The sequence below is a fragment of the Acipenser ruthenus genome, chromosome 1 (genome assembly GCF_902713425.1).
Source record: "Acipenser ruthenus chromosome 1, fAciRut3.2 maternal haplotype, whole genome shotgun sequence".
In the NCBI taxonomy this organism is placed as follows: domain Eukaryota; kingdom Metazoa; phylum Chordata; class Actinopteri; order Acipenseriformes; family Acipenseridae; genus Acipenser; species Acipenser ruthenus.
This window is the reverse complement of record NC_081189.1, coordinates 71,608,965-71,630,001: the sequence shown is the minus strand read 5'-3', so window position 1 is coordinate 71,630,001 and position 21,037 is coordinate 71,608,965. Positions and strand designations below refer to the sequence as shown.

At 38.3% G+C, this 21,037-nt stretch overlaps 2 protein-coding genes across 9 annotated transcripts in view; one reads left to right on the top strand and one right to left on the bottom strand.

The window, feature by feature from the left end:
• The first annotated feature begins 1,233 nt into the window (after positions 1-1,233).
• LOC117421256 (TBC1 domain family member 2A-like) overlaps positions 1,234-21,037 on the top strand; it is a 29,040-nt gene continuing 9,236 nt past the window's right edge. For 2 of the 8 annotated variants that reach the window (XM_059028982.1, XM_059028966.1), the window contains exons 1-9: positions 1,236-1,622; positions 2,997-3,492; positions 6,977-7,121; positions 8,697-8,832; positions 9,309-9,445; positions 11,820-12,085; positions 14,610-14,999; positions 17,394-17,504; positions 18,960-19,132. In XM_059028982.1, the coding sequence (XP_058884965.1) occupies positions 3,046-3,492; positions 6,977-7,121; positions 8,697-8,832; positions 9,309-9,445; positions 11,820-12,085; positions 14,610-14,999; positions 17,394-17,504; positions 18,960-19,132 (1,805 nt within the window). In that variant the 5' untranslated portion in view covers positions 1,236-1,622; positions 2,997-3,045. Of the gene's footprint in view, positions 1,623-2,996; positions 3,493-6,976; positions 7,122-8,696; positions 8,833-9,308; positions 9,446-11,819; positions 12,086-14,609; positions 15,000-17,393; positions 17,505-18,959; positions 19,133-21,037 lie in introns of those variants that run through there. The other 6 variants (XM_059028989.1, XM_059028976.1, XM_059028971.1 and 3 more) reach the window with 6 other exon arrangements.
• LOC131737777 (uncharacterized) overlaps positions 18,995-21,037 on the bottom strand; it is a 38,472-nt gene continuing 36,429 nt past the window's right edge. Inside the window, exon 6 of the transcript XR_009329384.1 lies at positions 18,995-19,088. The gene's annotated coding sequence lies outside the window, so the exon portion shown is untranslated. The remainder of the gene's footprint in view (positions 19,089-21,037) is intronic.

The following is a 21,037-nucleotide window of genomic DNA, read 5'->3' as shown; positions in this document are numbered from 1 at the left end:
GTGTCCCCTTCAGACATGTTAAAGGAGAGATTCGGAAATAACATTCAAAACTATGCGCGAGTAAATACCACCCTAACTCCTAACATCCAAAAAAAAAGAAAAAAGAAAAAAAAAGACTAATATATATATATATTTGCATGCCCCGGTAGCTAAATGCTTCGTTACGGCTCCGGGCAAAACCAAAACCCATGGGGCCAGTATACAATATTTTTCTGTATGCATTCTTTTCTGTTGAGCACTACTGACACCGTTGAAACGGCGAGTCTTCGTTCGCCTGCTGATACATTAGTCCAATCAATGCGTCTGAACCTGGTGTGTAATCCCAAGGTAACTGCTCACTGTTAACACGTTTTAAGACGTTAAAGGCCATGGCCAGTATAAGTTATGTGTCCCCTTCAGACATGTTAAAGGAGAGATTCGGAAATAACATTCAAAACTATGCGCGAGTAAATACCACCCTAACTCCTAACATCCAAAAAAAAAAGAAAAAAGAAAAAAAAGAGTAATATATATATATATTTATATATATATATATATATATATATATATATATATATATATATATATATATATATATATATATATATATATATATATATATATATATATATATATAATTGCATTGCCTTGTAGCTACGATATGGAGTCTCGCATGCCCCGATAGCTACGATAGGGAGTCTTTCCATCCAGCTCCGGTTGCTTCAGCCGGAGGTGCATGCAATTTATATATATATATTTGCATGCCCCGGTAGCTAAATGCTTCGTTACGGCTCCGGGCAAAACCAAAACCCATGGCCAGTATACAATATTTTTCTGTATGAATTCTTTTCTGTTGAGCACTACTGACACCGTTGAAACGGCGAGTCTTCGGTCGCCTGCTGATACATTAGTCCAATCAATGCGTCTGAACCTGGTGTGTAATCCCAAGGTAACTGCTCACTGTTAACACGTTTTATATATATATATATATAATTGCATGCCCCGATAGCTACGATATGGAGTCTTTCCATCCAGCTCCGGTAAGCATTTAGCTACCGGGGCATGCAAATATATATATATATATATTTGCATGCCCCGGTAGCTAAATGCTTCGTTACGGCTCCGGGCAAAACCAAAACCCATGGCCAGGGTACAATATTTTTCTGTATGCATTCTTTTCTGTTGAGCACTACTGACACCGTTGAAACGGTGAGTCTTACGTCGCCTGCTGATACATTAGTCCAATCAATGCGTCTGAACCTGGTGTGTAATCCCAAGGTAACTGCTCAGTGTTGTAATTGTTTGCCACAGAGGTCAGTGGTGTCTGGGATTACGCAAGCACGGAAGACGTGACATTGCTAAAATTCCCAAAACACTATCAGCAAGGAACGAAGAAACAGGTTTGTAATCAGGAAGACCTTTTAAATAACCCACCCAAAGGAAATGCATATACAAAACGATCGTCAAAGAGGAGATAAAACAAGTCCATTGACCTAAACTGTCACCATAGCACAGGGAACAAGTTTAAACTGTCGTTGTGAAACATTGAGGAGAACAAAGTTCATACGAAGTTTCTGCTATTACGACAACACAAAGCTTCTAGTATTACGACAATGAAGAAGTCGTTTCTGTAAGTGAATGAGGTAAGAACCAAGAGAAGTGTTATTCATTTAAGTGCTCTCTCAAGTTACGGGATTCAGAGGTTGTTTACTCAAGAAAAAACGAAAGTGGAATATATTGAAGCTGCAGTTGATAGTAAATGTGTACTTGCAATGAAGAATGATCGTGGTTAAGACGTGAGCTGTTTTGTATTACTGTACATGAAGGGTGTGTGTTCTTGTTAGGAGTATGTATCGTAATTGCACAAGTGGAACTGTACTGTGTCTTGTAATTAGTGAAACTAAAACATTATTCCCAACACTCTGATACGTCTAACCACGGTCAGTTTACCAAATAAGTCTAGGAAATGCCAATTGTTTTCAAATATTTCAGTTTTAGATCCCAAATTCATTTTCTGAAGGAGACTAATAATAGCTGGATGAAAGCCTACTCCAGTAAAGTATTAGGGCAAGGGCGTTTATGCTGAAGTATACAATGCGTACATTTCACATGGTCAGGCAGCTTTAAACCCTTTTTTTGAAAACACGACAGTAGCCTGCTACACATTAATACGCTTTGTTCCTTGTCATTGGGCTCTGGTGTTTTTTCCTTATGGAGGCCACCTTCAGTCTTAACTACATCAGAACACTCCAATTGTCTATTGCTGATTTAAGATTTGGTTTATTTATTTAATAAAATGAACTGTGCTACTGCAGCATTTTACTCCAGTATTTTGCTGTAAACACTATACTTTAAAGTGGTAATTTGCTGTAAATGCATTTTTTTTATACAGCAGTAAACTATAGTGGCCGTACTTAGTACTGTAGTCTACTATAACCTCCTTGAATAATGCATACTTCAAAGTGGTTATAGAAATTTTCAGAATTTACTATAGCATACTTTCAAGGAGGTGTAATTGCCAGTAGTATTTACTACAGTGCCTGTATGTTATACAGTATTTTAAAAAAAGCATTTACAGCAAATGTGCTCATTAACAATAGAATCCTGTATTAAAATATGTGTTTTAAAAAAGTTGCAATAATTTAAAGTTGTGTGAAGTTTAGATTTTATTTTTCATAGAACATAATCCTGAATAAGGGACACTGCAATCACCACAGAGAGCATAGGGAAACTAGTACCTCTTCTGCAGACCTTCATAGCTGATAGCTTCTTTTTTTGTACTAATTGTTACTCACATGGGACTGTGAGGATGTTTTTGCTTACGATTGTAAGTCGCCCTGGATAAGGGCGTCTGCTAAGAAATAAATAATAATAATAATAAGGATGTAACATTTTATTTACAAATTTGTCCCTCGCTGAAGCTGGTGTTTGTGAAAGTAACTAACTGACAAGGGGCAGGGAAAAGCTAATAAAGGGAATGAAAATTGATTATACCATACTACACCTCTTTTCAATAGCCAAAGACAAACCAGTTAACATCTTTTCTTTGAAATCTGGTGAGGACACATGGTGAGGACTGTAAAGATGGAGCAGGACTGTCAAGTCGGAAAACCCATGCCTCCAGCTGATCCCAATCTGACAAGCCCAGACAATCATTATGACCTCACTGCCAGTGCAAGAGAGGAAGTGGGAAGCACCAAGGAGAACGAGGGTGATTCCACACACATGGACCAGAGCAATGCCCAAGAGAAGCCAGTCATGAAAACTAAGATGGAACCCTCCTCCACAAAACTGTGTGGATACCTGAACAAACTTGGGGGGCCCTTGAAGGCCTGGAAAGCCCGCTGGTTTGTTTTCGAAGAGAAGAAGTGCCAGCTGTACTACTACAGAACATCACAGGATGTCAATCCCTTGGGAAGCATTGACCTGGCTAACGCTACCTTTGGCTACCCGGATCAAGCTCAGGAAGGGACCTTTCAAATTCAAATCCCAGGACGGGTTGTTGTGCTGAAGGTATGTCTTTATAAAATTAAAGTAATAGGAAATCCCCTAATCTGCGAAGGTACGTGAAGCAGTAACAAGCCAGCCAATAAAACTTAATCATATATATCTTGCACTTCCATTCGTTGAGTAGAACACACAAGTGCAGTTCTGAGTTGAAACAAACACAAGTTACAGCAAACATGTATTTTCATTAACAAAAAAAAAACACTGTTTGTGCCTATACTGATGTCTTAATTAAGTTATTTTGTTAGATACAACCGCTTTGGTTGAGGATACACTAATCAGTTTGGACTTCCACTTACTGTCATTTTTTTTCAAATAACCTTAAAAAACGATGTATCATTTTAAGAAAGTGCCTTTGTGCAATACCAAGGGTTCCCTTATAAATTTAACCACAGTAAATTTAACGCAGGAATTTAGCATTTTTCCCATGGTTCTACAATGCATTTACTGTAGTTTACCATGGTTTATTAATGTTCTTTACCATACCTCTGTGTTCCAGGGATGGTAGCAGTTTGATCCATTCCTGGTTTTACTTTGAGTTTAATATGACACATCGGAACTTGTTACTTATACACTGTGGCTAATCAGGCTAATTTTGAAACCTGCAATGGAGGGAACTGCAATGCAATAGGGGTTTGAATGTCTGTCATTTGGTGCAGGGTGTAAAATTAGCTTTTGAGCACTGGGAACCTGAAAGTTTTATATATATACTGTATATAAATGTAATTTATACACGCATACAATTCCATTAAATTAGCCATTGTATGGTCTCATGTTATGCTTTACCTAAAATAAATACATTCATCCTAAACTGGTATAGAAATGTATTCCCTGTATCTACTGGCATACATTTCATCAAATGCTCTTGTCAAATGCTCTTGCTTGTGAACACAAAAATAAGCATTACTGTTCTAGCTTTGTTGTTCTCAGTCTTTAAAATGTATATTAACAATCTAACAGCTTGCAGCTAACATGCTTAACACTGTGCGTAATAATGATCTACGGATAAGCTTGATCAATTATGAAAGAGATTGTTGAATTAATTTGAAGCAGTAGCAATTTTATATATAATGTATGTTCCGTTCTAATATCTTAGTATATAGTCACTTATAAGTTACGTTGCAGTACTCCACACCATTCTTCCCATGGCCTGAACTCAGAATAAACTGTCCAGCTAACAAGTTATAAATTGTTCATTGGCTATGAAAGAAGGGATTCTTACTAACTTTTCACTTGTAATCTTACATGTGCATCATCCAGCCAGTTGTGCAAGAAAAGGCTCTGATTGTTGTATGATAATGTGGGGGAGGAATGTATCCAAAGAAAAGACAAAAACTTAGTGTATGGTGTATTGAGGGTTTAGTAAGTTGAAGGTAAAAGATTAAACTTCAAAGTATATTGAATTTGGTATTTGACTGCATTGTGACCACTTTAAAATCCACAGCCTTCCTTTATAGTTTGAGTTAAGCGAACAGAGCAAGGCTATCATTTTAATCTTTTTTTTTCTTATGAAGCTATAAAATAGCAGCTCTGTAAGTGTTTGCTGTAAAAAGGTTGTCAGTATAACAAAGGGAATCCTTTTCAGATGCTGCTTTGATAATACACAATAGCATCCCCCAAGCAGGTTTCCCTACATCTAAAATTTTGGCAATGAAAAAAATGGATTACTGTGAAGGAATGGTTTGCAGTGTGCAGGTGTAGTGATGATGCAGTGCTCCAGAACAAACACACACAAGACAGTTCACAATTAACAGCTCTTTATTTTCAGCTGGGTTGCGTGCCAACAACACTTTAAATAATAAGCATGGGCTCTACACATCAATGTGTATTGCGCCATGCAAAAGGAGGGTTACAGTCCCGAAATAATAAAACACTTTTTAAACACACAATACACAGACACAGACATGTCTCCTGACAGTGGGTGCTCTAGTTCAAGTGAATGGTGAAAGACAAGCACAGAGGTAACAGTAGGTCAGTGTAGTCCGGGGTTTGGTGCTGGCGTGCAGCGACAGCTCCCGGTTCGTGTTAGCCGTCTAGCCAAACAAACAATGACAGTTAGCTGACAAACAAACAAAACACAAAACACTCACAGTACTTTTAATTCTCCTGTGCATACGGTCCTTATAGTTTAACCATCAAAACTAAGGAACAGATCACTGGGGCCACTTCCCCTTAAAACCCTCCGTCATGCCCTCTTTCGGTGGCGCGGCTAATCACGTCTCCTCCAATCTGTGACTGACACATCACCTACCGCATTAAGGCGCTTACTTCAGGTATCGTGGCCCCACCCCCTTCCTGAATGTCCGGCTTCCGACTGACCCTGGAATGAACTGCCAAAACATCCATTCTGGGGCACTCTGTTCTGGTTATACAGCGCCCTCAGAGATTGGGAGGGAGATTGTTGACGAGGATTCATTCACTCTCTGTCACAATTACCAACCATTTTTATTAGTGGGGCTTGCGAAGCAAGAGTCCCCACTTTAAATCTTCGACATACTTCTTCTTCTTATTCTTTGGCACGCTACTCCTCTTACACCGTTTAAGCTAGAAACGCCGTTCAAACTTTAAAACGTGTAGACCGGTCTGGAATAGTGTGCTTGTATACAACTTTGTGATGTCTTTTATACTTTTTAAAACATTAAGCTTTTTATCCTTTTTTTGTCCATCTTCCTTCACTTTAATGGGACTTTTTTCAACATTCTAAAGCTCCCCATTGTTTAAAAACTCCCAGACTTCCAACATTCTATTTACTGTAAACGATGTAACTTTTGACACAAATCAGCTACTTTGACCACTTTCCCAACAAGTAAGACAAAAAGTTAGAGCATATGGAATCTTCCTCTACTTCTCTGCTATTCAAATCTGAAATCAAAACAGAAATAACTTTTACCAATCAAGAGATACAGCTGTTTTAGTAACCGCATCAACTAAAATTTTCTCTAACTTTTTATAAACAACTGAAATTTTGACCACTTTCCCAACAAGCTAGACAAAAAGTTAGAGGGTATGACATCTTCCTCTACTTCTCTGCTATTCAAATTTGAAATCAAAACATAAATAACTTTTACCAATCAAGAGGTACACCTGTTTTAGTAAATGCACCAACTAAAATTTTCTCTAACTTTTTATAAACTGCCATTTTGACCACTTTCCCAACAAGTTAGACAACTACTTAGAGCAAATGAAATCTTCCTCTACTTCTCAGCTATTTAAATATGAAATCAAAACAGGAATGGCGTCTACCAATCAAGAGGTACAGCTGTTTTAGTAACCGCATCAACTTCTTTCAGTAGGCTACTTCCCACTGTTGAATTAACTGTCATAGAACTTTGAGAAATTTCTAATTCTAGCACATTCTAAACATGAGACAATTAATAAACAATGTGACTTTTGACACAAATCAGCTACTTTGACCACTTTCCCAATAAAGCAAGCCCCACAACTTTACTTGTAAAGTTACCATCTAGTTTGTTTTGTTTTTGTTTTACAGGCATTAAACAGCCAAGCCATGCTGTATTGGTTGCAGCAGCTGCAAATAAAACGGTGGCAGCACAATACCAGCCTGGTGAAAATACCTGCAGAGGCCTCCACTACCTCCACACAGCTCTGCCAGCTGCCTTCTGCACCTTGGGAAGGTAAGCTCACTGACAGCCCAGTTTTAATTCAAGTCAACCAAATTGTGTGTGGGGTGGGGTTCTTCAATTTGTGATCTGATGGGGAAAAGGGTTCCAGGGTAGGTGTTGTGCGCATGCAAAACAAAACAGCTGAACCGGAATAACCCAATTTAAATTATTTATTCTAAACGCTTACAAAGTGTTGCTATACTCTTGTAACCACCACATATTTTTTCATGTTTTGCCCTTTATTGTAATTATATCTAAGATATTTTCATGAGGTGTAATGTGAAGCAAGAAATGCAATGCTTTAATTAGGTGAGGTAACAAAAGTACCAGGACTTTGTTTATTGTGTCTGGTGTCAGATATCTTAATGAATTCAAACAATCAAAAATGATGATCATACAGAATGTTGGTGCTGTGTGGTGGAAAGAACTCAAAATGACAAAAGGGTGATTTCAATTCTGCCCCATACCCATGCTGAGAATGTTCACAGTGAGACAGTCTCATTTCTGCCGATGACTCACCGGCTCTGTTGTGTTTGAAGCCTTGAAGCAGGCTTAGTTGCTGAGAACACAAACATGGTAACTAGACAGGGATTCACTTTGTGATGTTATCTTCTGCCTTGTTTCCATTTTTATAACAACAGCGTTGTGTGGAGGTGACTCTGGCTGTTCATCAGTCCATCTGTATGTCACACCTATCTAATTTTGGTTAAACTAGGTGTACACATTCTGTGGCAATATTTATTGTGCATCCATTCATGTCTTGGGACTTTTCAGGAAACTGCATTGCCATTTCATAATGCTTATGTCATGGTCATGAATTTACAGTCATGGTGGGGAATGTATGTTAATGAAATACTTGGTTCATACTTGGATTCAGGTTAACCAAATTGGGTTAATATTGCTCCCTCCCAATGCTGTTTTAATAATGCCGTGATAATGAAATTGTCAATTTTTATATTTTACAGTCCTTTTGCCTGTCCAAACTACTCACAAGACAAGCTGTAAAAATGTCTTAACAACACCAGATTTAAATACCACTGAACTCTTTATTAACAACACCCAGTAGACTTACAGTATTTTAGATCTGGTGCTGTTTTAGACTAGGTACTGTATACAGGTTTAAAGCTGGCAAGATGTATATGCACCTCCGTATGTATAATAAAATAGACCCAGTATTTACAGCTGACTCTTGTCTTCTGGTATAAGAATGACATATACTTTTAACCTGTACTTTCTTAAGACAGCAGCTTAAACAACACAGCCCGCAAACACCATTTCTGACAGCTGTTGTGAGTGAGACTCTCTAATGTTGCCAGAAACTTTCCCAAGCAAAAGGTGCAGGGAAGGACATTTTCATTTCACTAAAACATACATATATCTACAGCTTTTAGAAATACGGAGAACGGAACCAAATAATACATTTGTATATCTAATCATTTAATTATATTTACTCCATGAAGTCCAGCAAGTAAGTACAAATGTATTACAGTACATTAGAATGGCATTTCCACATGATAAATGAATATGTATGAAATGTGTACTTTGTTTGAAGGGATGGGCAGTTGAGATGCTTGTGCTCTTTTTCAGGAAGGACAGAGGACTTCCTCCCAGCAGTAAAGACCCCCAAGGGCCTAGTCGGAGAAGCCGCAGCCTGTCTGCCAGACCCCTGGCAACAAAATGCACTGCAAAAGCTCTCCCTCAAGCACCCCATCACAGAGATACAGTAAGACACTACCTGCATACCTTGTTTTTATGTGCCTCTTAATGGGAAAGCACACTGAATTAAATGGCTCTCTTACGTACAGTGTAAGTACCAAAATCACGGCAATGGCTGGGGCAATGTCAGTTGCTCATGATTTGCTAGCACCAAATATTTTGTAACCAAAATATATTCCTTGTCTTCTATTTAATAACAGCAAAGTTTTCACTAGTGGGAAGCAACATGTGCTTTTATCCTAAGGTCATTTTGTATTTGAAAATTTACAGAAGTTATTCAAACCTGTTATGTAAACTAGTCAGCCCTATCCAGGCAGCTGCCTGTAAGCAAGAGAAGCAACCAGTTGAGCTTTGGATTTTGTTATTTGTTGTGTACTACTTTAGTTTGTGTGTGTGTGTGTTTGTTTCAATGCATTTAGTTTCGTTTTCTCTGTACTTTGCCTTCAGAAGTCAGTTTGTGTTTCCCCTGCCTTGCCCTTACAGGAACACAGTCCTCAATATCTGTGGAAACAAGCCAGCTCAGGAGCTGAGGCGGAGTGTGTTCAACTTTGACAAGATTCAGCAGTCGCAAGACTGTCCCTGTGAGGATCCTGTGACACAGATACTGGGGGAAACAACAGGTGCGTCCTTCAGTTGACAGGAAACTGCCCTGCAAAGTCTGTGTCTCTGCTTAGTTCATGTCTGGATCAGTTCAATGCGGGGACCACCACAGTGGCTCTGAAACTATTACATTCTTCTCATGCAGGGTAAGAACTCTTTCTGCTGTTATAAATGTGCAGAGGTTTCCTGTTCCTAAAAGATGAACCATGCAGGAGTAAAGCTTGTTAATAAGATAAAGAATGAGTGTCAATAAAGCCTTTTTTTAAGAAATTTCTAGAAAACTCACTTGATAGCTCACAATTTCACCTTTCATTGAAAACAACAGCTCTTTTTAACAACTATTTTCTTTTGCAGCAAATTGTAGTTTTGGCTAGGCACCCTAGAATTAACATCGGTACTATGGGTTCTATGATGATTTTTGTGTGTATAACAAATTTGAATTCCAGAAATAATCATTATTTTCTTTTTTTTGTTTAATGATTATGAAGTGTATATTGTCAGGTAGGTGGCTCCAGAATAAAATAAAGAACCAGCAAGTTTAAGAATAATATATATATATATATATATATATATATATATATATATATATATATATATATATATATATATATATATATATATATATATATACAGTGCCTTGCGAAAGTATTCGGCCCCCTTGAACTTTGCGACCTTTTGCCACATTTCAGGCTTCAAACATAAAGATATGAAACTGTAATTTTTTGTGAAGAATCAACAACAAGTGGGATACAATCATGAAGTGGAACGAAATTTATTGGATATTTCAAACTTTTTTAACAAATAAAAAACTGAAAAATTGGGCGTGCAAAATTATTCAGCCCCCTTAAGTTAATACTTTGTAGCGCCACCTTTTGCTGAGATTACAGCTCTAAGTCGCTTGGGGTATGTCTCTATCAGTTTTGCACATCGAGAGACTGAAATTTTTGCCCATTCCTCCTTGCAAAACAGCTCGAGCTCAGTGAGGTTGGATGGAGAGCATTTGTGAACAGCAGTTTTCAGTTCTTTCCACATATTCTCGATTGGATTCAGGTCTGGACTTTGACTTGGCCATTCTAACACCTGGATATGTTTATTTGTGAACCATTCCATTGTAGATTTTGCTTTATGTTTTGGATCATTGTCTTGTTGGAAGACAAATCTCTGTCCCAGTCTCAGGTCTTTTGCAGACTCCATCAGGTTTTCTTCCAGAATGGTCCTGTATTTGGCTCCATCCATCTTCCCATCAATTTTAACCATCTTCCCTGTCCCTGCTGAAGAAAAGCAGGCCCAAACCATGATGCTGCCACCACCATGTTTGACAGTGGGGATGGTGTGTTAAGGGTGATGAGCTGTGTTGCTTTTACGCCAAACATAACGTTTTGCATTGTTGCCAAAAAGTTCGATTTTGGTTTCATCTGACCAGAGCACCTTCTTCCACATGTTTGGTGTGTCTCCCAGGTGGCTTGTGGCAAACTGTAAATGACACTTTTTATGGATATCTTTAAGAAATGGCTTTCTTCTTGCCACTCTTCCATAAAGGCCAGATTTGTGCAGTATACGACTGATTGTTGTCCTATGGACAGAGTCTCCCACCTCAGCTGTAGATCTCTGCAGTTCATCCAGAGTGATCATGGGCCTCTTGGCTGCATCTCTGATCAGTCTTCTCCTTGTATGAGCTGAAAGTTTAGAGGGACGGCCAGGTCTTGGTAGATTTGCAGTGGTCTGATACTCCTTCCATTTCAATATTATCGCTTGCACAGTGCTCCTTGGGATGTTTAAAGCTTGGGAAATCTTTTTGTATCCAAATCTGGCTTTAAACTTCTCCACAACAGTATCTCGGACCTGCCTGGTGTGTTCCTTGTTCTTCATGATGCTCTCTGCGCTTTAAACGGACCTCTGAGACTATCACAGTGCAGGTGCATTTATACGGAGACTTGATTACACACAGGTGGATTCTATTTATCATCATTAGTCATTTAGGTCAACATTGGATCATTCAGAGATCCTCACTGAACATCTGGAGAGAGTTTGCTGCACTGAAAGTAAAGGGGCTGAATAATTTTGCACGCCCAATTTTTCAGTTTTTTATTTGTTAAAAAAGTTTGAAATATCCAATAAATTTCGTTCCACTTTATGATTGTGTCCCACTTGTTGTTGATTCTTCACAAAAAATTACAGTTTCATATCTTTATGTTTGAAGCCTGAAATGTGGCAAAAGGTCGCAAAGTTCAAGGGGGCCGAATACTTTCGCAAGGCACTGTATATATATATATATATATATATATATATATATATATATATATATATATATATATATATATATATATATATAAAAATAAATATTCATGCATTTCAAATGCTTTCTTTGCTTGCTCTCTTTCCTGGCACCTCCAGCACCGCCTGTACCTCTGACACCCCCAGCACCTACAGTCCTTTCAGCTCCTTCAGTTTCTTCAGTTACAAACGAGTCTGCGCAGGAAGCAAAGACTGGAGGAAAGAGTTCTCCATCAAGCAGCATGAACAAGAGGGAGAAGAAAATGACCAGTTCTCTTCAGCCTTCTGGGGAGGTGGTGTCAGGAAAGGAGGGTAGCCCCGTGGACAAACTATCCAGACTCCAGCACGAGGTGTTCACGCTCACTGAGGAGCTCAAGTCACAAAAGGTATATGTTTGGTTTGGGTGACTGAAGTATATTTAAGCACATAACAACTGATAACTGAGTTATTAAAGAATATGTCTTGTGAGGCACTTGTACAATGAATGATTGAACCTTATAAATGTTTCCCATAGTAAAATCATAAAGCATAGTGGTACAGCATAGGTCAGCATTGTAAAGACCAGCTAGGTATGGTAAAGCATATTAATAAACATGGAAAGCCAGGGTACACTGTGGAAAAATAACAGTCTAATCACGGAGAAAGCATGGGAAAACTGTAAAAAATACTGTGCAAAAACACAGTGGTAAACCTTTATAAAGTTGTATGATAGTATTTAAATATGATGTTGTATCTATAATAAGCATGGTATGAACGAACATAAGACAGAAACAGTGGATTTAGTCAAGCAGTTACACAAAGTAATACAAACTCAAATCCAAGACCAGCAACAATTTTGCCTAAACTGATTAAAGTACTGATCTACTGTATTTACTGTGTGATGTCTTAACTCTTTTTCTATGCAAGTCAGAAACCTGCATGCTGACCACAAATTGGTTGCTTTACTGTGCATTTTCTTTCCTCTTTGGCTAAGGTGTCACTGGGTGTGAAGGCAAACACATTTAGCAGAATAACTCATGCATTACCTAACAGTAGAGAGCTTTTTAAAAGTGTGATAACTGTATTGCTGATAATCCAAATTGTTATAAACATGGTGGTATGATGTTCTATAGTAGCTGTGTATGTAAAATATGGTTGAAGGGCACTTCTGAAACAGTGAAGAGAGTCTGTTGTTGCTTCATTGTCTGTAACTGAAACTCTTGTGCTGTACTACTGTTCATATGAATCCATAAAGGTTACAATGTAGAATTTTTTTTATTATTTTGTCATCAACACATACAGTACAAGTGTATTAAAATACAAAATCTCTGGGGCCCCCGAGGGGCTCAGCTGGTAAAGGCATGAGTGCATGGTGTGCAGGGTGAGTCAGGAAGTCAAGGGTAATTTTGTGCCCTGTGCAGGGACTGTTTCTGCAGGGCTAGATCTAAACAGTCACAATAGAGCTCCTGAATGCAATTCTGTGTTTTCGCTCATGACTCCTCTGTATCTTATGATGATAAAAAGACAGCTTACATTTTTGCCTGTATGGTCACAAAACTTCCTTTTACATTTTTATGAGCTTCAATAAGCATATTTTTTGCTTCCCAAACATAAACTTTAATCTTGCATCGCCGCCTTCTTGTTTCCTGTTAGTAACCCATACGACTTTTAACGCAGTGCTCAAATGCACCTGATCTGCAACATGCAAGAGTTTGTAGCTAACTGTATATTTGATCTAAAATTAGACCAACAGACACAATCTTTATTTGTGCACAGAATTTATTGTGCATGTGCATTTTGACTTATTTTATCATTAGTTTTTGTGTCTTGATTAAAGACACGGTTATCCTGGACCTTATGAAACCACTTTACAAGACACCATTGCTCATTATTATTGTAATACTGGGACAGTATTTCCAGTGTTTGGTACTTTTATTGCATTATCATTGTTTTCTTCTTTCAGAGTACAAAGAACAGAGCTGCAAAAACAAGGTCTTTTTTGAGCCTGTTAAAAACACACAAGTTAAGCTGATCTCCTGAATGGTTTGAAAAATGACCACCAGCAGGCAGTGTGCAGAATTTTCAGTCATTTTGCTGGTCTTTTCTAAAAACACTTCACTGAATTCATCTTTTATAATTGGTTAAAAAAAGGACATTGTTATTGAAATAGTAGGCTGTGTGGTCCAGTGGTTAAAGAAAAGGGCTTGTAATCAGGAGGTCCCCGGCTCAGATTCCAGTTCAGCCACTGACTCACTGTGTGACCCTGAGCAAGTCACTTAACCTCCTTGTGCTCTTTCAGGTGGGACGTTGTAAGTGACTCTGCAGCTGATGTATAGTTCACACACCATAGTCTCTGTAAGTCGCCTTGGATAAAGGTGTCTGCAAAATAAACAAAATAGTAATAATAATAATGTCTGATAATTGGTTTTAAGGCCATTGACGTATAATATAGGGCAGAGCTTCAGAGCCTTTTCTCATATGCACTACTAATAAATACTGCAACAGGCTGTTTTTTAGGGAAAATTGCATTGTACAGTAGACTGTTCTAATCCGAGGCCCAATAGTTTGAATTTACCTGTAGCCATAACTGTAATTAAATGCATGATGTTAACAGCTGTTCTTATATGATAAGTAAAACAGTATTTTTTTATTCAAAGGGATATTACAGATTTTTCAGGAAATGCAAGAATCAAAAACCTAAAACAAATACTATACCAGGCATTTTTAGTATGGTACAGTTTAATATGAGTACTCCAAACAAATCACTAATCTGAACAGGTCTGATCCCACCTGGTTCAGATTACAAAGAAAGTACAGGTGCATTATTCAGGGACCACCTACAGTATAATTTATTTACAGGAACCTCCAACACAGCTCATGAAGCTTCACCTTTAAGAGTAAATGACCATAGTGTTTTTGTTTTGAAATCAGGAGCTGGTGCGACTCCTTCACAAGGCCCTGGAGGCAGCACAGCAGGAGAAGAGGACCAGCAAACAGTTCCTGGCAGCAGCAGGGGAGCAGGAGCGGCTGGAGCTGGTGCGGCACAAAGAGAGGTGTATCGCGGACCTGGACGGCCGCCTGGAGGCCCTGCTCAAAGACAAGGAGGAGCTGGAGCAGCGGCTGGCCATGCAGGACTGCCAAGTGAATGAGCTGCAGCAGCACGTGCAGCTCATGATGGAGAAGAACAACGCCAAGCAGGAAGTCATCCTCAAGCTCTCCGAGCAGGTGGCCGCCTGCATGGCTGACCCCCAGCGTACCGTAGCCAACTCCATGGGCACAGAGACCTTCTGCAGGCTGCAGGAGCAGATTGAGCACCTCAAGGTTATTTTAAAAGTTACTTTTACATTACAGCCATGGGAAGTACGTCAACTCTTGTTTCAAGAAACACGGATAAAACCACACTCTTTTTTTTGGTTTTGTTTGACCACCATGTAATCCTGCATGATGTGAAAAAGCAGTAAAGTAAGTGATCCATGTTTTCACTGCTGGGGTGTCGCATACGGTATTCTGCACCTTCTCTGCATCCAATAAGCATTACAAACATGACATCTTGACTAGCTTTTATTAGCATTGGAGCAGACACACAATTACTGTTTGCCACTCCAGTCTAAGAATGATTCATTTATAGTAGAACCGGTCCAGGGGTCCAGCGAATATATACTAATATTGTATCTCAGAGGAAGTCGTTTTAGTATATTGTAGTTTCTTTATTAACGTCGAGGCATTATAAATGAACAACGTCAGGTACATCAGTGTGCCTAAAACACCAAAGTACGACACAGCATGTGATGTAACTTAAAACGTGAGTATCGATGTTTCTTAAGAAACTGCACAGACGCCATTTCTTAATCAGTGTAAAGTTTATTTCATACATGCAGGGAAACCAGTCCAAGTATAGAACCGATTACCAGTTGTTACATCTTTTACATGACATCAAATACCCTTCTGCATAGGTGTCTCTCTCCTCCTCTTCCTATAACACTCAACCAATGGCAAAGGGACAATGCATTATTCCGGTCACTATGTACCATGTGCACTCCAATCAGGAAAAAACAAGTTTCTCTTGATTAGTTTATACAAATCTACAAATCTCTTATCAGCCCCTTTAAAGTGTCTGGCTCCTTCCAGATCCCCCTGAAGACTAGCTTTATGACCCCCTCATAAACCAGCTGTATATTCTAAGCAAAAACCTGTTTAATTAGTTTTATACCCCACAGTGGACTCCCCGAAGGGCAAACGTCTTTCATGTCAGGGCTGGAGGTCAAAGGACTTGTTTGTACAACCTTGTGCTGCTGGCCAGTCATTTGCTTTGACACAAAAGAATCCTTTTCAGTTGTCATAACTTCAGGGTAACTTCTCTACCATATTGCCTTCAATTTACTTCTAATGTGCGGTTGTTTAAATATAGTTAAATATACGTTAACTTGGTGTTTTTCTCAGCTCTCTGCTACCATCCATTGCTCAATGAAGCTGCTATTATTTCTTGCTTGCTCGGAGTCAATGCAGTGCAAGTATCTATATACCCAGAGTATACAGCCAGCCTTCATCTATTACAGCAGTGCTTGCATTTTTGGAACTAACAGTTTTTTCTATCCAATGTTAAATCACTTTTCAGAAAAATAACATGAATACAGCCCTGTCGTTCCTCATGCGTAGCAAACTGCTATTCAATACTTGTTCCATGTTTTCCAACAGCATGTATACTATACAAAAAAATCTGTGAAAATGACTGCACAAGCACTGAAGTACAGTATTTCTCAGTTTACAAAACAGCATTCCAAACAGTTCTTAATGTGCTTTCTCAGTGTATGCCAAAGTAATCTGACAGGTTTTTTTACATTGTGTGTGTGTTAACCGGAGACATAAACAACAACAAGGATGCACGCTTTTTAACAGTACAGTAATTTTATGAATCCTTTACTTTTCTTTTATTTACTATGGTTAAACTGGGCAGTTATGTGAAGTGACAGCGTGTACAAATTCTGACCTGCTAAGAGCTGAATTTACTGTTTTAGACCCATAATAAAATGTGCATTGGTCAGTTTCCATCAGTACCATTCAGTTGGTAGCAGCATATGTAAGTCACACATGGCACAGGTCCATTGGGTAATGATGGTGTCATATCTTACAGGATCAGATACGACAGGTTCGACTGTACTTTGTATCACGTTACTGTGATTTTGTACTGTATAGGTCAGGCTTGCACAGTGTTGATGTGATGTTACAATGAACAGCAAAAATGATTATAATAACATAAACATACTGTATAAAAATAAAAAAGATCCCTGTGTAACCCCAGGCTACTAGGCATGAGGGGGTACACTGCTCTCTGACAAAAGTTAGGAGACGAGTTATCTGCTTATTAGCAAAACTTAAATCCACTAATATAAAGTCAAATAATCATTCCAGACACGTGATCAGTTGGCCAACTATTTTTTTCTTCTATTTCTTTGTTATTAGAACAAAACAAGTATATTGTTTTTGTACAGTGTATTAATTGACATTAGTTAGCCACACTTTTTTTTACATATCCCAGCGATTTTTAAACAGTGTTTTATAGGGTACAAATGAGTACAATTATGAAAGCAAAGAAAAGCAGTGATCAGTCAGGACTAGGTCAAACCTGTGCTCTTAATAAGTAGAGCTCACAGTAGAAATGTTTTAAGTACAACCACAGATTGTGTTCTGATTTCATTCTTTTACTGTGTTTACTAGGACGATATAGAGGCGCACAAGATCCAAAACAAGTTCCTCAACTCTGAAGTCTACCAGCTTACTAAGCTGTGGAGGAACAGTTCAGAAGAGGAGAAGGGCCTCCTGATGAAGGTATGTGCTTTACAGCTTGCTGTGTGACAGATCTGTACCCATTTAACCATTGTGAAAAAACATATATGTTCAAAAAATATATTATCCTTACCTACAAGTCTTTAATGCAGTATCGTCACTGTGTAAGGCTAATATATAAGTGACTTTATTTAATACTAAACATCTTATTTTCAGCTTTTATAGCCTAGGCCCTAGATTAATAGTAATAGCAATGAGTTTCGTTTATTTCTTTTTTCTTATAGCTTTAACCACAAAATCACAATGAGATCTGTGATTTCGCCTAGAGACATCTCTGTCTGCACTAAGAAGCCAAAGTAAATTAAAGAACAACTAGCATGCTGGTACATTATGATAAAGCAAACTGCTTAGTGACACATGGATTGCAAGTGGTTCTAATGTAGTGACGCAAGCTGGTGACCTACTGGGCACTATTCTTACACAGTCTGTAACTCAAAAAACAAAACAAAATAAAAAAAACAACTTTAGATTCACTTTGTATCATTTTCACATCCAGGTAACTTTTTAAAAGTTTAAAGCATTCCTTTGGCCTCCTGTTTAACCACAGTATTTCTGCAGTTTTACCCATGCTTTTCCCATGGTTATACAATGCATTTATAATAATCTACCTGGGTTTACCATGTTTATTAATATACTTTTATTATTATTATTATTATTATTTATTTCTTAGCAGACACCCTTATCTAGTGCGACTTACAATTGTTACAAGATATCACATTATTTTTACATACAGTTACCCATTTATACAGTTACCCATTTATACAGTTGGGTTTTTACTGGAGCAATCTAGGTAAAGTACCTTGCTCAAGGTTACAGCAGCAGTGTTCCCCACCTGGGATTGAACCCACGACCCTCGGGTCAAGAGTCCAGAGCCCTAACCACTCCTCCACATACCTTCTTACCTTGTTATTGTAGTCTAGTATCTGCATAAATAAAGACATAGGCAGTCAGTATTTTTGGTCAATTATTTGCTTTTTTTGCAGAGATACTTCCTCTGTTATGTTTCTCTTTAGTAATTTGTGGTTTTTCTTTTTTCATTTTATACTGTACTTCCCTTATTTTTATAATTTCCTTTGTACTCCTGCTAGGTTTCACTCCTTGTTTCTTCTTCTTAGTTGACTGTCATAGTAGTTCTGACTGGCTGGCTGTTAGCCTGGTCAGCAACCTCGGGTGTGTTCATGCATTACTAATTAAAACCACAGAGAAGTTAGCAACTGAGCCATGTACTGTTTATTAAAATGTAAAAATGTACTAGGTTCATTTTTACATTTTAATAAACAAGTTCAACCCAGTTAAAAAGTAACAGGGTGTAGAAACCCTCTGCCTTTGGACTGCCCTATCTTGGAAATGAGTGGGAGGTTGTGGGAGGGTTATTGCTTTCACCAGCTGCTGTGTTTTGTTTTAATCCTAACCCTAAACCTCTCTTTTGTGTTGCAGTGTGCCTACCTGGAGGCCAAAAACTGCCAGATTGAGAGCAAGTACCTGGTCATGCTGCGCAGGCTGCAGGAGAGCAAAGGGCTGGACAGCAGTCAGCAGGAGATGGTGAAAAGGCTCATTGAGGACGCACTGCAGGGAGACAAGAAGGATGTCTTTAAACTCAACCCTGTCAGGTAAGACAGTACTGACATTTCCATACTGGGGTTTCACAGCGAAAACTTTTTTCCCCCGGTTACTTTCTTGTTTTTTTGTTACTAAGTATATTCAAATATTTAAAATACAATTCTATTGCTAAACTGATGATGTGATTGCAAGCTACACCAGTTCCATTTTCATATAATACCCTCATATCCCGACCTGAAATACCAAAACAAGCAAAGGATCAAAATGTTAATGTTGGTTTGTTGCAATTGTGATCTAATAGGTGCGCAAATGAAAAGCCAAAAAAGAGCTGGAACTTACAGTAGTTTCTGGGCTTTGCTGTCTATGATTTTCTATGTCATGTGCCCTGCTCTTTTAATGTGATAATTTAATAATTGAAAAAAATATATATTTTGTTTATGTCACTTCCTTAAAACAAAACAAAACAAAAAATCTTTTTGTTTTGTTGCATGGTCTGTTTAGAACAGAAGCGCAAATTATATGCACTTCCTATTTTTCATGATTATTTTCTCAGTTTGTTGTTGTCAATATTATAGAAATTCCTTTCGTAGAGTTTACTGTAGTCTTAACAGCTGCACAGGAACTCAGATTGAATAGTATTGATTGTAAATTGAACAGAAAATGTTTGTTCTGCTGTTCGAGCGATTGATGCAAGCAGCTGAAATGAGCTTGCTGTTAACTGTATAGTAATCCACATCACAATACCACTGCACACCTTAGCAGGCAAAAAGAAAGGTCAAAGATTGGATTGACATTGAACTGCTCCCTAACCAACCACATAAAGAGCAATGTGCGTCAATAAACACTGCAATTCCAGGACCATATATAAGGGTTGATGTTAGGCAGTGAAGGTGTATATATGCCCAAAAAGCAGTCAGAGGCTGCAGCAAGTCTACAGCTTATTTAGAAAACTCCAGGATCCTTTGTTCATACATAAGGCCCTGTGAAAATAGTGTGTGTGTGTTTTTTTTTTTTTTAATTCAAGGCAGTATCACAGGTAAAGTGTCGTATTTTGTAAGATTGTGCACAGAACTATTTTATAAATTATGTGTAAAGATTATTATTATTTTTTTATACAGCAAATAGATTGATAAATGCACTGACATCTTCAAAATCAACGTCAAAGTTATTCAAGCACTTTACAATAGCTTGTGAAACGGTGTTGTCATTAACAGCCTGTAGGTGAAGTGTATCTGCAAGGACAGCTCTCAGTTCTATGTCAGATGCGTGTTCACCATTTAGGCCCTGCAAAACAAATACAATGTGAAACACATATTGCTATTGGGCATCAGTCAACTCGTCAGTGACCATTGACAAGCAACCAGACTGTTTTACTAATTCCATAATCTCCTGCTTGTGATAGTCGGCAACTTTAGGTAAGTATTCACGTCTCAGCTGGGCTGATGAAGGAATCACTCCACCATTTGCTACACTCGGTATGAAGAAATTACGTAACTTTTGGTTGTCCAGTTTTTCAAGAGGGATATTTGCGCAAACAAACACCCGTGTCAGGTCAAAATTGAATGTGTTTCGTGCTTCACGGTTTTCAGTGGACTTTTGGAACATGGAAGTTCACGTTTTTGGTTTCTTGGATTTCCGTCTTTCTCTTTCAGTGAATACTTGAATCTAAATACCTGTCAACAGATGATTTGCAGTAACATTGCAGGACATACAGAATAGCTTACCTCCATCATATAAAATACAAATAATAATTATAAGAATATTGAAAAAATCACGGTATTGGGCTAAGTTTGCAATTTCTGCGCAGTTCGTGAAATCTCGATTTACACAGGGCCTTATACATAACCCTAGGCAGGTTAGTTTCAGGCACACATACCATTTACACATAACCCTTTCCTGGTTCTTGTACTGGTTTCCAAACACATTTACCTCCTCCTAACCGTCAAACTTCAGCC